The sequence below is a fragment of the Peromyscus maniculatus genome, chromosome 13 (assembly GCF_049852395.1).
Source record: "Peromyscus maniculatus bairdii isolate BWxNUB_F1_BW_parent chromosome 13, HU_Pman_BW_mat_3.1, whole genome shotgun sequence".
NCBI classification, from domain to species: domain Eukaryota; kingdom Metazoa; phylum Chordata; class Mammalia; order Rodentia; family Cricetidae; genus Peromyscus; species Peromyscus maniculatus.
The window spans coordinates 21,255,628-21,271,909 of NC_134864.1; the positions used below are offsets into that span (position 1 = coordinate 21,255,628).

Consider the following 16,282-nt stretch of genomic DNA (forward strand, 5'->3'; position numbering starts at 1 on the left):
GGGATTGTTGCTACCCTGAGTGGGCACAACTTCCTAACTCAATTAAAGCAATCCTGATAATCCTTCACAGACATTCCCGCAGGAGAACCTAATCTCGACAGTCCCTCACTGAGACTCTCTCCAGATGACTCCAGATTGTGTCATGCTGGCAGTTAAATTTAACCATAGAAGATGATGCTTCCACCCATGGACTCTTGGAGTTGTGCGTTAGAGATTTGGGGAAGCTGGTTTATAATTGTAGTGGAATCCTAGGGAATCTGTGCAGATGTTTACAATTTTGAATTAAAGTAGAAATATGAGACTTTGATTAAAGGGTGGATTTTTCTTTTTGATAAAAGACTAAATTACCTGAAGAAGTCAAGAATGGGAGGATTTTTTCTGAACATTAACATAAAGTTGGCTTGCCTGAGTCTGGCTCTCTGGAGGCTGGGGGCTGCTGTGGCCTGTTCGTTTCACCCCGGGCAGATGTTCCTGTAGTAGTTGCCACTCTGTGGTGTGTGCCTCTGCTGAGCCTGTTCCAAGTACAGAGAGGGACTTTGGCAGCCATTCTGATTCCTCTCATGGAATTAATGTCTTGAAAAGTAGAAATTTGTTTGGCCTTAACTTGAAAACTTCATTCTTTTGTATTAATTGATCATGTCAGGCTAAAAGGTTAAAGGGCATTTAGTTAGGTATATATCTAGAATTTAGAGTGCACGAGGTCCTGTGCCATACTTCATCTTTTAAGCCTTTTCTTTTGCTCTTTACATTTCTGCTTAAGTATCTTTCCTGTCTTCCCGCCTTTGTACCTTTGACTGAATTAGAACTTGTACTTAAAAGTAACTCTCCTCCATGGACTCTTCCATCTTTTGTCTTTGTGCTCTTTCATGGTTTTTAGTAAGCCACTTTTTAATAAGTACCTTAATTACCAGATGCATTATTAATCTCATTTAACCCCCACAAAGCTCTGCATAATAGGTCTCTGCCATCTCCATTTGAAAGAAAAGAAAATTGAGCTCTCAAGAGGATAATTAAAGTACATTTTGTACCATTGCTAGATGTTAGAGTTGAAGTTAGCACTTCCTTTTCCAAAGCCACTTCCTACTAAAGAGATAAACAGACTCTACTTCTATACTTCTCTTTTAACACCCCTTAAGGTTTATTGAAAAGACTTCCTTCCTCTGTCTTTTCTACCTCCATTTCTTCCTTTCTCCTTCCATTCCTCCATCCCTGTAGGGATTGGCTCAGGACCTCGCTCACGTGCTCTCCCACTGAGCTATGCCTACAGCTCCGATCTTTCCTGAGTTTTTTGTGCCTTATGCTTAGCTGTGCTGCTTTCCCCGCGTGTCTTTTCACAGCACATATTTTTATATTCAGTCATGCGCACCTTCCTGTGTGGGTTGGCGGAGTGTTGCGTGTCCTTCCTCAGGAGCCCATTGTACACCCCATTGAATTATTTGTCATTCATTTGTCTCTGTGGTTTTATAACTTTATTCATCTCAGTGTTTTTGTCACTAAGAAATATATGTGACAAGTAGGTGCTCAATATAGGTTTGCTGAGTGACTTTTGAATATATCAGTTGGATTGTCATTACCTGTGAACTTGTTTTACTTCACTGTAAATTGTTTGAAGGCTGTATCCCAGATTTTATTTACCTTTATGTTCCTAATAATTACTTCTTGTTGGTTACCCAATAAATACCTGTTGACTTATTCTGTTCTTCTCAATTGCAGATGTTACTATTTCATGTAGATTTATTGACATATGATATAACAGTTAAATTAAGAGCAAACACATTCTCCATTTGTTTAGACTTCCCAGGGGGAGATTGTCATCCACTAAAGCAGTTCAAATAGGCTGGCCAGGCCAGAGCTGTTTCACTTGAATTCAACTTTCTCTTTGCATTGAGCTTGAAACAACATTTTCAAGCAGAAAGCATAGCAGAAATTTGAGACACATGTGTTTTGACCATGGGGTGGCCTAGTAATTGGTAGTAAATGGCATTGTCTTTGTGGTTATGTCTTTCCGTCTATTGGAGTGCTTTGGAAAAGGAAACTCACTTTGTTCATGCAAGGTTAATTTTGGGTTTGGAACCATGGCTATTGCTTGCTCAGTGTGGCTTTGTCTCAGTCTCACTGCTAGAAGCATGTAAAGGGTGAGAAACATTGAGATCATTTTGTTTTAGCTATCTGATTATTTCATATTATCACTGTGCAGACATTCTGATGATGCAGTGTAAGTTGTAAAGTGATTTGGATAAATCTTACTAGGACTCTAAGTGCCAGTCCTCACCTTCTGAGTCTCACTTGGGACAGAGTCTCTATTGTTACTGCTGCCCATGCCAGGCTAGCTGGCGTTAGAGCTTCTGGAGAGTCCCCCTCCCATGTCCCATAGGAAATACAGATGCTCGTGCTCCTGTGTCTAGGTTTTCTGTGGGTTCTGGGCTCTGAATTCAGCTCATCAGGCTTGAGCAGCAAGTTCCCTTGCCCTGAGCTATCTCACTTGCCCATGCTTTTATCACCTAGTTTCATTAGCTTATTTGCCAACCTCCAATGGTGTACTTCATAGACTCTCTTTAATAATTTTAGATAAAGGAAAACACTCTTTTTTAAAATAATAAAACATCTGTGTTAAAATAAGTGTTCCTGATTTGATAGAGAATACTCAGTATAGATTAGACTTTCTTTATGCTTTTAAAAACCAAATATTCGCTAGGCATAGTGGTGCACACCTTTAATCCCAGCACTTGGGTGTAGTTGGAAGATTTCCTGTGTCCTGGCCTGCTGTCAGTTGGGACAAATCTTTCCCACACGTGTCCCTCAAGTAAACATACAGAGGCTTATATTAATTATAACTGCATGGCCATGACTCAAGCTTTTTGCTGGTTAGCTCTTATATCTTAAATTAGCCCATAACTATTAATCTATATATCTCCACATGTTCCGTGGCTTTACCTGCGTCCCATTACATGTTGCTGCTTGGGTGGCTCGCTGGTGTTTCTTCTCTCCTTCCTGTCTCTCTCTTTGAATTTCCCGCCTGCCTCTAAGCTGCCTTGCCATAGGCCAAATGGCTTTATTTATCCACCAATCAGATCAACACATTCACAGCGTACAGAAAGACATTCCCCCATCACTTGGGAGTCAAAGACAGGTGGATCTCTATGAGTTTGAGGCTAGCCTGGTCTACAGAGTGAGTTCCTCCTCTTCTCCCCTCTCAGTTCCTCTTCTTTTGAAATGGTGTTGTCTGTATCACAAACTTGATATGTAGTTGAGGATAACCTTGAACTTCTTATTATCCTGCCTCAAACTCCCAAGTGCTAGGAGTATTACACTGTATCCTATAATGCTCAGAAGAACTAGTATTTCTATCTTTACATTGGCAGAATGTAAAAGTTGACAGTTATAGAGCCAACAATTGAGAAACAGGATGCATTTTAGAACAGATGTATGTGTATATCTGTATGTTTATAAGATAATATCATAGGAATTTTGTTATCTCTCAAAGAAACTATCTGTTTTACATTTGGCTGTTTAATAACTTTCATTCTGTTTATGAAATCTGTATATGTGGATATATTCTATGAAAATTAAACTTCTAATTTTAGAAAACATAGCATTTTTATTCTTTAAAATTTTTAATTCAGTCATTGTTATGGAAAAATGCAATCTCAAATTGAAGACCATTAAATAAGATAGATATAAATAAATAGGTTAAGTAAATCCAAATAGCCAGCAGTTTAGTAAGATTGATATTAGTTTTATAAACTTTTTTCTTACAAAGAGATAATGTTGGGATAAGGATGGGGCTCAGTTGGTAGCATGCTTACCTAGTATGCATGAAGCCCTGGGTTTAATCCCCAGCCTGCATAACTGATCATAAATATTACATGCATGTGATAACAGTTATGCAAATAGAGGTAGGAGGATCAGATGGCCAAGGTCATTCTCAGCTGCATAGCAGGGTTAAGGTCAGTCTGGGCTACATGGGCCCTGTTTTGTTTTTTTTAAAAGATTATTTTGATAACAGCATACATGTACTTTTGTATAACATCCTGTTACTGCCTGGTTTGTAATTGATATCCTCTAAATTATATGAATTTTTTCTTTAAGGAAAATTTCAATTATGTGCATATGTATATGAGAACTTGAGTGTAGGTGTCCTCGAGGGCAGAGGTGTCTGGTTCCCTGGAGCTGGAGTTCCATGTGATTGTAAGCCACCTGGTGGGTGCAAGGAATCAAATTTGGATTCTGTGAGTGGGCATGCTCTTAACTTCTGAGCTAGGGCTCCAGCCCCTAAATTACAGAGATTTCTATTCTCTATAATAACCTAAGCCCCAGTGGTATACAAATAAAAATCTATGTATCTTTTTCAGATAGCACATAGTTATTGGAAGAAATAGACTGAATAAGTAGTTAAAAAGTTGGATGTGCTCTCTTAGAGATAGCCGCGTGTAGTTCCTGACCTGAAGAAAGGGACTGCTTAAGAGTCTGGGTAGTGTTTGTTGTGTAGACACCACAGAGTACAACTTTCAGATTTGCTCACTGAAGGTTTTCCAGGTAGATTGGATAGAAAGACATTTAGATTGGGGGAACGGCCTCTTCAAGGGCACAGAGGTGTGAAAGATCAGGGGAGATTTTAGGAACCCCAAACATTCTGGTTTCTTCCTGTTGCTGTCATAAACACCATGACAGAAGAATTTGTAGGAGGAAGAAGATTTGTTTCTGCGTACAGGTGACAGTCCACCATTGAGAGAAGTCATGGCAGGAACTCAAGCAGAAACCATGGAGAAACTTGCTTGCAGGTGCAGGCTCAGGCTTAGCTAGCTTTCTTATACCTGCCTGGGGAGTGGTGCCGCCCACAGTGGGTTAGGCCCTCACACAACAGTTAACAACCAAGAAAAACTCCCAGGGATAGGCTCACAGTAAATCTGACCCAGGCAGTTCCTCAATTGAGACTCCCTTTTTATGTGACTCTTGGCTGTGTCAAGTTGACGGTTAAAGCTAGTGAGGACCATAAATAAGTTTTAAAATTGTGTGACTGTTGTGGAAGATGGAAACTGTACTGATTTCCAGGCAAAAGGACTTTTAGTTTTAACCTGTGGGGTGTGGTTGTAAAATTAATACCTAATGCCTAACATTATACGTGCTAATAAGGTTAATGCCAATTATTACCGTGTGGTGTGGTGGTGAGTCTTCATTGTAATCCTAACTGGATTTGGACTCACTTAGGAGAAACAGTTCTGGGTATGTCTATGAGGGAGTTTCCAGTGAGGTTTAAATTAGAGAAGACCTATTATGAGTGTGAACAGCTCTACTGCACGGGATGAGGTCCTGAACTGATTGAAAATGAGAAGGGAAGGAGCCACCAGAGCACTGGCGTTTCTGTTTCTCTGCTTCCTGGTTGGCACCACATGCGGAGATGCTCTTGCTTCCTTTGCCACCGGGATGGACTACATTCTTCATAACTGCCAGCCAAAGTAAACCTTCCAGCTTTAAACTTCCTTTTTCAGGCATTCAGTTGTGATGTTGAGAAAGTACGTCATAAGAAGTATAGATTGCTGGGCACTGACGATGCCTGTGCAGTGCTGTGTAGCTTCAGCCGGCTGATTCACTTTATAGATTTCTCTCGTCTGCTATGTACAAGTCACTTTTCGAAGGGATGGAGCTGGTGGTACGGAAGAGAGTGTTTACCTGCTTGTCTGTAATTTATATTACAGACCAGCACTGTATACACCCCACTGTGTAACTTTTGGCTACAGTTTTCTCCCATGCCTCTTATTACTTCTAGAATAATATGGATGCTTCTGGAAGCCCCCCCCACCCCCATATTATGAACTATAGTTTGAGAGGTTTTTGCTTTGTTTCTAAGACAGACTCTTAATACATAGCCTGCCACTGACTCTGTCTAGAGTACTAGTATTATCGAGGTATGACTCCATACCTGATGTCAGGGGCTGGGCATTTTGGAAAACTGACATTTTTATTGATATAATTATCAATTGCCTTTTAATTTTTGAGATTTATAATTTAATTATAGCATTTCCTCCTCCAAACCCTCTCATATCCCTTCGCTGCTTTCCTTCAAATTCATGGCGGCTTTTTCACTCATTGTGTGGCATGCATCTGTATGTATGTGTGTACCTATGAATGACTTAAGTCATGAGAAATAGTACAGAGAGGTTACATGTGTACTTTGACTAGGCTCTAACTCCTACTTGTCCACGATGAGCTTCAGCAGTTCCTTATCCTTATAATAAGCCTTACTTGTGGGATTTCTGCTCTTGTATGAGTTGACATTTTTTAACCTGTCTCCACAATCTGGGGGAAGTGGTATGCATTGTGACTTCATTTCTTTTATTGATCTAAGAAGAGTTTTTAACTTTCTCGTCAGCCTTTTTCTTTATAGGATGGACCACTGACTTCAAGTTTCTTTTTTTTTCCTTCCACGGCTGTGTTTTCTTCTGGTCACTCAGGCTTTCAGAAAGTAAATGTTTGCCCATTTTTCCTTTTAATCTGAAATTTATCAGTAAATCTGTTTACATTTAGTTACTTAAGTCCATAATTGCTTTTAGTTTTTAATAAGGTGTTAGGTTAGAGTTGAGAAGGCCAATGCTCTCTGCTTTAGACTTCGTCAGAAGTCTGTAAGTGTAGTTGAGTCTATTGTGAGGTCTTGTATTCTGTTCCATGATTGTCTGCTCCTGATCAATGCCATGTAGTTTGGGCTTCCATTTCTCTCTCTCTCTCTCTCTCTCTCTCTCTCTCTCTCTCTCTCTCTCTCTCTGTGTGTGTGTGTGTGTGTGTAGTGTTTGTATGTGGTGTATGTGTGTGTGTATATGTGTTTTGTTTAAGCAGGTTGGGCTTTATTTTCTTCTTGCCCTCTGATGAATCAAGAGATATATTTTTTTGTGAGTGTCACATGGGTCTCTAGTTTGTTTGTTTTTTCTTGTCTCTCTCTCTGTGGACTGGTTGGATGGATTCTGTTTTGTCCTTATCCTCATCAATAGTGGCTTCTGTCATCTCCAGTGTACTGTGGAACACAGCAAGGAAGTTTTCAATTTACATTTCTTCCTTCTGTAATTTCTGATTATTCTTACAGCTTATCTTACTTGCTTAAGTCTTCTATTTTTGCAGTTGTTTCAAGAGAGTTTATATTTCATCACTGAAGTGTTTTACTATGGCTGCTTTAAAATCCTTACCTTGTGATGCTGGTGCCCAATTCGTTTTGGTACTAGCATTAATTATGTTTTCTCATTAAAATTATGATTTTCTTGATGTATTTGCTGATTGAACCCTATATAATTTATGTGTTATGTTAGACTTGGGGACCACTTTAATCTCTTATTTTCATGAGTAGTTACCTCATTTAGTTTTTTAGCATGTAGATCTTTGTCTGCTTTTATGGGATACTGTTCCAGTGATAGTTTAATTTTTTTTGCACTGTTGTTTCAGTTTCCTTGATTTATTTGATAAATCTTGGTCTCCCTGTGGTTCCTACTTAGGCTACCTGAGAAGGTAGAGCATTCTTTCTTAGATCAAGTCTTAGATATCTATTGGAGGGGAAGGACGTGCTGGGATTTTCTTACCACATTATGCTTGCCTGATGTCTTCAGGTTGAGGAAGACATGTGGGTTCTTGGATTGTACTTTGTGCAAAAGCTGGGTCCTTCTTTCCTGTCCTGCTTGCCTGTTCTGGTGTCTCTGAATGAGGAAGGAGTCCCTCAGATCTGTGAGTACGGAAAGTTCCTGTGTGTCAGTCAGACATATTAATGACATCCTCAGAGGCACCGAATGTGTTGATGTCATGGAAAGGAAGAAAACTCAGTAATTCCCCTTATATTAATTTGACCCAGGAGTGAACCCAACTTTGAATTCTCCACTCCTCTCCCTGTGTCTTCATCTGTTTGTAGTTTGTAGTTGATATTTGTTTCTGACCCATTCCTAAGAAGAGCTTTGTTCTGTATTTATTGACCAGCACAGGAAGCATCACATGGGAAAGGAAGGAGGGATACTTTACAGAAGTCCCTAACGGTTTTACAAGGGATTAAGTTACTGACCCCAGCTGAGTCAGATAACAAGTGCTATTGTAAGCACACAGTTATCAAGCTATCCATATGCTGCTCCCAATGTTTATGGTGGATCCTATGGGCTATTTTCAGCAAATATTGCCTTAACACACACACACATACATACATGAATTGATCTGGGTCAGGGACATGGAAGAATACATGATTTAAGATTATAGCTATGCGGGGGCTGGAGAGATGGCTCAGAGGTTAAGAGCACCGACTGCTCTTCCAGAGATACTGAGTTCAATTCCCAGCAACCACATGGTGGCTCACAACCATCTGCAATGAGATCTGGCGCCCTCTTCTGTATACATAATAAATAATAAAATAAGTCTTTAAAAAAAAAAAGATTATAGCTATGCATTAGCGTAGGCTGTAAAAGCTGATTACATAGGAAATCCAAGACAAGTAATGTTACACTAGTCTCACAAAGGCAGGTTAAACAAACAGGCTGAGTACACAGTAGGACAGCCGGTGAAATCTGTGTGAGCTCAGTGAATATCATGAGCTCGGCTGTGAGGCCCAGCAAAAGTTCCAGTCTTTGTAATGTAAGAGACATTTTCATAAAAATGTACCCCCACGTTCCTGAATGGATTGTTTGCTATAACTAGGTCTCTCTAGCCCATTCCTCCTGCTTGACTTGGCTATTCCTGGTAGAAAAGGTGAAACATGGGTTGGTTTGCACTCCACTTAGTCACGGCCTGCAGGTGGATATTTGGGATACTGTAGTTTGGTGTTACTGCAAACACTAGTCTTACATATATCTGATTTGTCATGAATAGGGTAGTTTATGTATTGTATCAGTCTATTAGTTAATTCCCTAGGTATCTGTCATATCGAACAGTCCAACAATTAGACACAGTCTATTATGGAGTTGCCTTACCTTTGTTTCATTTAGTGTATCGATCTGATACATCCTTAAACATTTGCTGTGTCATGCAGTCTAACAACTAGACAGTTAATTTATTATGGAGTTGCCTTACTTTAAAAAAATATTCTTATTCCATTTTTTCCTAAAGAGAGGTACATGTATATTCTGACCTAGAATATTAATAGACATAAATAAGCTCTTAGGACAGGCTGGAACATTTCCCATATTTTGCTAGAGTCTGTTTTCCCTTTTTTTCCCTGAGCTCTACACAATTTTTTTGAAGTAGAAATTAAAAAAATGCTTATCAAGGATGTATTTAGAAGCAGAGATGGTATTTATGCCACGTTTGGACTAAAATGAATCACAATCTTAGATTTAGGATTTAGGGTTTTTCTTTTTCTGTTGTTTTTTAGAAATTAAAATATTCTCAACATTTCTTCCTTCAAAGATACTTATTCTTTGGCTGAACATGGGGTAAGAAGTGTGTTTCTACCAGCTGTAGGTAAAAATAGCAACAACAAAATATCAATGTCCATTTTTGTGCCCCACAAATGATTGTCTTTTCCATGTGGCCCTGGGGATTGAGCCATGGGCTTCTGCATACTAGAAAATGCTCTACCACTGAGCTACACCCAGGCCCAATGTCATGGTTTTAAAGCCGATGTCTGGGGCCCAAATCCTGGAATCACTGTTTGATACTCAGGTGAATAAGCTGGTCCCTCTAGTTAGGATTCAGCTAAGGGCCACTCAGTCTTGGTTGCTGCTTTGGAAATTTTAGCAAGGAGTTTCTTCCAACTCATAAACATTTTTTTCTAATTACTTTATAGTTCATACAATTGAACATTTTTCAGTTGGGGAACAATTGTAATTTATTCTATACTTGGAGAACAATATTTTTTGACATGTCTTCAGATGAAGTTAGAGAGAGAAACCTCTTTTTGTATCTGTAGCTTAGATGGTGTCCGTGTCCTTAACTGGAAACAGAATTCTAGGGTTTGGACTGTAGCTCAGTGTAGCGAACACTTGCCTAGCATGTGTGAGGAGGCCTGGGGTTCAATTTCCATCACCCCACAAAAGAACAAGCAAAGAGCCACTACCACAACAGTGAAACCCTTGACTTGTAGCCTGGATGGTCCAGAACTGGAAATGGAAGGCATGTTTCACAGTTCTTCTGTCTGCTGTGAAAGTCACTGCTGGAAAGACAAACAGGAGGACAAAATACATCTTGCAGTAGTTTTCAGGATTTATAGTAAACAAGGAGGATATCTTGGGGAAGTTTATGATAGCTGGTCTATATTTGATCTTGTTATGTCTTAGTGATTTTGAAATAACTGTTTTGAGTTACTGTTTGAGTTCTTGTCCACTTTCTGTCACCCATCACATTGTAACGTGGACAGCGTGAGTTTATAAATAAGACAGGTTCATTGGGGCTTAGGGTTGGAGGTTCAAGGTCAACGAGCCACATCTGAGGATACTGCCAGAGACCCAAGTTCAGACCATTTCAAGGAGTAAGTGTGTGTGTGTGTGTGTGTGTGTGTGTGTGTGTGTGTGTGTGTGTGTGTGATATGTGTGATATGTGTGAGAGAAGGAGGGGGAGAAGGCAGGCAGGCAGAGTAATTTCTGGGTTGTCTCCCTCTTATAAAGCTATTGGTACCAAGATTTAATCATGGGTCTCCATGCTAATAACTTAGCTCATCCTGATCATCTCCCAGAGGCCCTCCTGCTAAGTACCACGGTGGGATTCAATTTCTACCTTCTTATTACCTCTCCTTGGGGATTAAATGCCAATGCATACTGCCTTGAGGGACGCATCAAACTGTATCTAAAACATAACACTCACATACTTAAGAATTCATCCGATGGAACTGTGCAGTTTAGTTGCTTTTAACCAACTCACAGAGTTGTGCTGCCATCCCAGTCAATTTTAGAACACTTTCATCACCACAGAGAGAAATCCAATACCTCTCAGGTATCATTCTCCATTTCTCTCCAAATTCACTCGCTGTAGACAACCACAGATTTATTTTATATCTCTAATTGCCCTATTTTACACATGTCATGTAAGTAGAATTATACAATATGTGGTCTTTTGTGTCATGATTTCTTTCACTTACAAAATGTTTTTAATACAGATTATGTCAAATGTATAGATCAAACTGGAATCTCTTGCTTTGTTAACACATTAATTCTTTCTCCTTTGATTGTTTTAGGAACTCATTTATAATTTCAGCTTTTTAGTTGGAAGAACACAAGTTTGCATTTAAAATAAGACTTGTTCCCAAGTATTCTATTCTTTTTTTGACATTTTTATAAATGGAATTGATTTTTCCCCCTCTGGTTTTTCAAAACAGAATTTCTCTGTGTATCCCTGGCTGTCCTGGAACTTGCTCTGTAGACCAGGCTGGGCTCCAACTCAGAGATCCACCTGCCTCTGCCTCCCGAGTACTGGGATTAAAGGCTTATGCCACCACAGCCTGGCTTGGAATTTATTTTTAATTTAACTTTTTGGGTTGGTTGTTGCTGATATGTGGACATTAGATTGATTTTTTTTTAACCCTGACCTGTCACTGCACGTGTTAGCACTGTGTTGCATGATCAGATGTGTGAGAAATGCCACATAAGGGAAGAAGGGTTTACTCTGGCTCACAGTTTTATTGGTTTCCTTCCATGGACCTTTGACTGTTTCTGAGCTTTTGATGTGGAGTATATCATGGTAGCAGGTGTGTGTGTGTGTGTGTGTGTGTAGAAGCTGCTCACCTTGGAAACCAGGAATTGGAAAGGGCAGGACTAGGAGTGATCTCTAAAAGCACATTCTAATGACCTACTCTGTCTAGTGAGGCTCCCCATCTAGAGTTCCCGCTACCTCTTGAAGAGCATCCTTAGCTGGGAAGGAGACATTTGGCATATGAGTTCATGGAGGACGTTTCCTCTCTATCAGTCATGCTTGGTAATTTATCAGAATCATTCTGATACCCTCGTTAAGATTCTTGGATCTTCTGTGTGTGAAGTGGTGTCATCTGCAAATGGAAATCACTTCACTTCTTCCTTGTCTGATCTGATTATTTTTAATATTAGTTTTGTGTATATGTGTGTCTGTCTGTGTGGGTGTGTGCGTGTGCATGTGAGTGAGTGCAGGTACCTGAGGAGTCAGAGGTGTCAGATCCCCTGAGTTGGAGTACAGGCTGTTGTGAGTGTTGAGAACTGAACTCAGGTCTTCTAGAAGAACAGCATACCATCTCTCCAACTCCCTCTCCTAAATGCCTTTTATTTTATGATGTCATTACGGTACTCAGAGCCTTCAATGCAGCATCAACACAGTGCACAGCCTCAGTTTCTTCCTGATCTTTGGGAGAAGACATCTAGTTGTCATTAAGTTAAAACAGTGGACCATGCTTTTGCTTTGAGGACCAGGTTCCTTCTAACTGAGACTTCTTATGTTTCTGTCCACAGAGATGTGCTGACTAGCAGGCTCACTTGTACGGTGTAGAAGACAAGCAGTACCTTACAAAATGGGATTTGGGAGTGACCTGCGGAACTCACAGGAAGCTGTGTTAAAGTTGCAGGACTGGGAATTACGGTTCCTGGAAACAGTGAAGAAATTTATGGCCCTGAGAATAAAAAGCGATAAAGAATATGCATGCAATTTACAGAATCTCTGTAATCAAGTTGATAAAGAAAGCACTGTGCAGGTGAATTACGTCAGTAATGTGTCCAAGGTAAGAGTGATTTCATTCGTTTGTATGGCATCATAGTTGTCCTTACAACAGATAGATCATACTGTAGAATGAGCCTGCAGTGTTGTAAATTTTATCTGCCTCCTGTCACTCTCCCAGATATGATGTATGCTTGTATGTAGAGATATGTGCGTGTGCGATACACACACCTGAGCGCAGCGTGTGGAGGTCAGAGGAGGACGACGGCTATCTGCTGTCTCTCTCCACCTTAGTCCCTTGAGTGAGGGACTTGTTTAGGCTAGAGACTGTCTGGGCAGCCAGCTTCGGGGATCCACCTATTTCTACCTTAAAACACTGGGATTACAGGCGCACGTGATCATGTCTGGCTTTTTTATGTGGGTGTGTAAGGATTTGTACTCAGATGTGCAAACTTGTACAACCACCTTGTTTGCACACTGAGGTGTCTCCCCGGTTCCTGATCCTGTAAATGTTTATGTGCTTACTTTAATATCCTTTCAGTTCAAATTTTAATGTGGTTATTTGATATTATTATTAAATATAGTTCAATTTAGTATTTTAACATTGACTTTCTCTTTGTTCTATCTTCCTTTAATTTTTTTCATTTATTTACTCCCTTTCTTTTCTTAGGTAAAAATTAATTAATTTTTTTTTTTTTTTTTTTTTTTTTTTTTTTTTTTTTGAGGCAAGGTCTCTTTACTTAGTTAGGCCTGGCTGTCCTGAAACTTACTATGTAGACCAGGCTGGCCTTAAGAGGTATGGCTCAAAGAGATATATGCCTGCCTCTGCCTCCCAAGTTCTGAGATTAAAGGTGTGCACCACCCCGCCTAGCCTTAAATTTATTTTCAGTGGATGAATATTCATGCATTACCAAGTGATGTTTTGAAAATTTCTACATTGTGAAATGTTTAGAAACATTTAAATAGATTAAACAAATCACTTTTCTTTAATTGTGTGATCTCTGGTAGGTCGTAGATCCCATTGCAGGCAGGTCCCACTCCTTAGGAGTAGTTGAGCAACACAAATTGGACTTTGCTTAAAAATAATAAGTTGGGTGTGCAGGGAGGTGACCCTGGAGAGGGTCACTGGGAAAATGTGGGGGCTAAAAATGATCACAGTATGACGTTCTTAAAGAATTAATAAAAAATAATTAAAAACCTTGTTTCCCTGATTATGTGTTTCTTGTTGATGAAAACATTCCAAGTCCTAAGACCCTTTTTTCAACTTTTTGAAGTCTGTAGTAGACAGTACTTGGGAGGCTAATAAGTTATGTTTATTCTCTACAGTTTCTCCAACTAGGTGGCAAAACATAGAATCATGAGGTTGAAAGCAAGAGGTAGTTTTGGCAAGAACCAAAAAGATAAAGGAATGATACATGACCCAGTGATTCTCAGCCAAGATACTAAGAACACATCATAGAAAAAGACCAGGTTCCCAAGTTAAAGTTATGGAAAAACTGCATAGCCATGTGCTGAACAATGAAAGTAAATGTCTGTCAGTCACCAGTTACAAAATTCAACTCAGAGTGAATTAAAAAGGACAAATGTGATTTCTCATTATAGCTTTAATTTCTTTGAAGATTATGTGTAAGTCCCATTAATAATGAGTAAATCGTAAACATCTTGTTCAGTCAATCTTTTATGTGTTTTCCATGTTTCTACTCAATATGTTTGTTTCTTCTAGTTTCCTTGATGTAGTCATGGTAACTGTTCAGTTATCCTGCTGTTCTATCGTGTGTGCTGCTTTTGTGTCTTTCCTGTTCTCCACTCCCCCATGTGGTGCTGAGGCTCAGACCCAGGGCTCTGTCTCTGCTGGGCCAGCATGCTGCCACCGAGCTGTATGTCCCCCAGCCTTTCCTGGCTTAGCTTTTCTTCTTAGTCAGTGGCACTCTCCTGCACTCTCTGTCTAATCAACCCGTGATTTGCTTCCAGGTGCCATGGACTTTCCTTCGTGTCTTGTCAGATGTGTTTATTGTCCTCCATATTCTTGAGCTTTGCTTTGGGATGCCGCTGAACCACTTGCAGACAGTGTAATCCTCTTGTTTCTTGCTTTTGCGTTTGTTACGTCCAACTAGGATTGATTTCATGTCTGATCACTTTATCTTCTCTACATAGCAAGATCATCTTAATGCTCCAAAGAGTGCCTAGTTATTATAACAATGTACAGTTTGACTTTGGGGCATTGTCATGAGTTCTCAGGTGGCTTCTTGCAATCTTGTTTTGGCTCTCTAGGCTTTCGTGGTTTCCTCACACATGCAGCCTGTCCAGGACTCACCTCTGAGATTGAGGAAGAGTCTCTGTTGGTCTCCAGAATTTTCTGTGTCCACCTCCCTTTTACAATGAATGCTTTGTCCCTGTTCTTTCTCCAGGGGAACTATGAGTTCTGCTAGTCCCCTAGGCATTTTGGCCCCTTTGTGTGCTGAAATCACTCTTCTCAACTGGACGTTACTGGGGTTTTGCTTAATTGTGACCTAGACTTTTATTTTTTATTTATTTTTTTTACCAAGTCAGCCTTAGTTATGTTAGGGCTTGGGTCACGATTGATAGACTCTGAGGGATTGTTGTTTTATTTACTGATGTCCAGTGTCTCTTGAGTGCTGTTAATTTTATATATTCTTGTCTAGCTATCGTTTTATGTAAGTGGATAAATTAATATCCATTTCTTCACTGTCGCAGGAAGTGTAACAATTTATGAGGTGGTTAAAGATATATTATGTCCCATTATTCCAAAATATTTGTGCATGTGTTTTCTAAGAATATATCTGATATACAATGAGTCAAATTATAATAGTTTAGTCATATTACATGTTACTGTTAAAATATTGTTAAAAATACATTTCTTGGTCTGGTGAGATGGCTCAGTGGCTAAAAGCACTTACTGTGCAGTCTAACACCCTGAGTTCAATCCCAGGAAGCCATGGCCTGGCTTTTAGGTGGATTCTGGGGATCTGAATTCCAGTTGTCTTCATGCCTGTGAGGTAAGCACTGGATCTGTTGATCTATCTATCTGCTTAGCCTCCAACTCTTGTCCACTGTTCCAGTAATAGCCTTTTCTTACCTTGACCGAAAATTAAATCTGGAATCAGTCATTTCACTTAGTTTTTGTCTTTTCAATGACCTTTAGAACATAATACAGGATATATAATACTAAATGAAATACGCTATGGTTTTATCATGTATTTCTCTAAAAGTGAGCATAATTAACTTCTTTTTTCATGTGTTTAACAGCTATTTTACTATTCAGAAACAGATTTATTTTTATTGATGTGCATATGTATGTGGTGTGTGTGTGTGTGTGTGTGTGTGTGTGTGTGTGTGTGTGTGTGTGTATACATGTACTCATTGTATGTAGGTACCCTCAGAGTCCAGAAAAGGGTGTTAGGTCCCTTGGAGCTGGAGTTCCAGGTGTCTGTGAGCCCAACTTTGGTCTTCTGTAAAAGTAGCAAAGAGTCTTAACCACTGAGCAATCCCTCCAGCTACTGTAGCCATTTTCCTTCTTTTGTCTTACACTGTATAGAAGACCATTTTTACTTTGTGTTTTGTTGGTTATTAAATTTACAGCTATCCAAGTACACTGTTCCTATACATTATGGTGGTATAGGTAATACTCAATAATACAATTTATTTGAAGGGAGATATTGATAACCTTTTGAACACAAAGTAGAAAAATGTTTTT

General features: G+C 39.5%; 1 protein-coding gene across 9 annotated transcripts in view; it reads left to right on the forward strand.

Moving 5' to 3' along the window:
* Fer (FER tyrosine kinase) overlaps nt 1-16,282 on the forward strand; it is a 368,133-nt gene that overhangs the window by 65,340 nt on the left and 286,511 nt on the right. For all 9 annotated transcript variants that reach the window (XR_006062831.2, XR_006062832.2, XR_006062830.2 and 6 more), the window contains exon 2: nt 12,366-12,631. Coding sequence is in view for 6 of the 9 variants with exons in the window: in XM_076549751.1 (XP_076405866.1) it covers nt 12,425-12,631 (207 nt within the window). In the remaining 3 variants the exon portion in view is untranslated. The remainder of the gene's footprint in view (nt 1-12,365; nt 12,632-16,282) is intronic.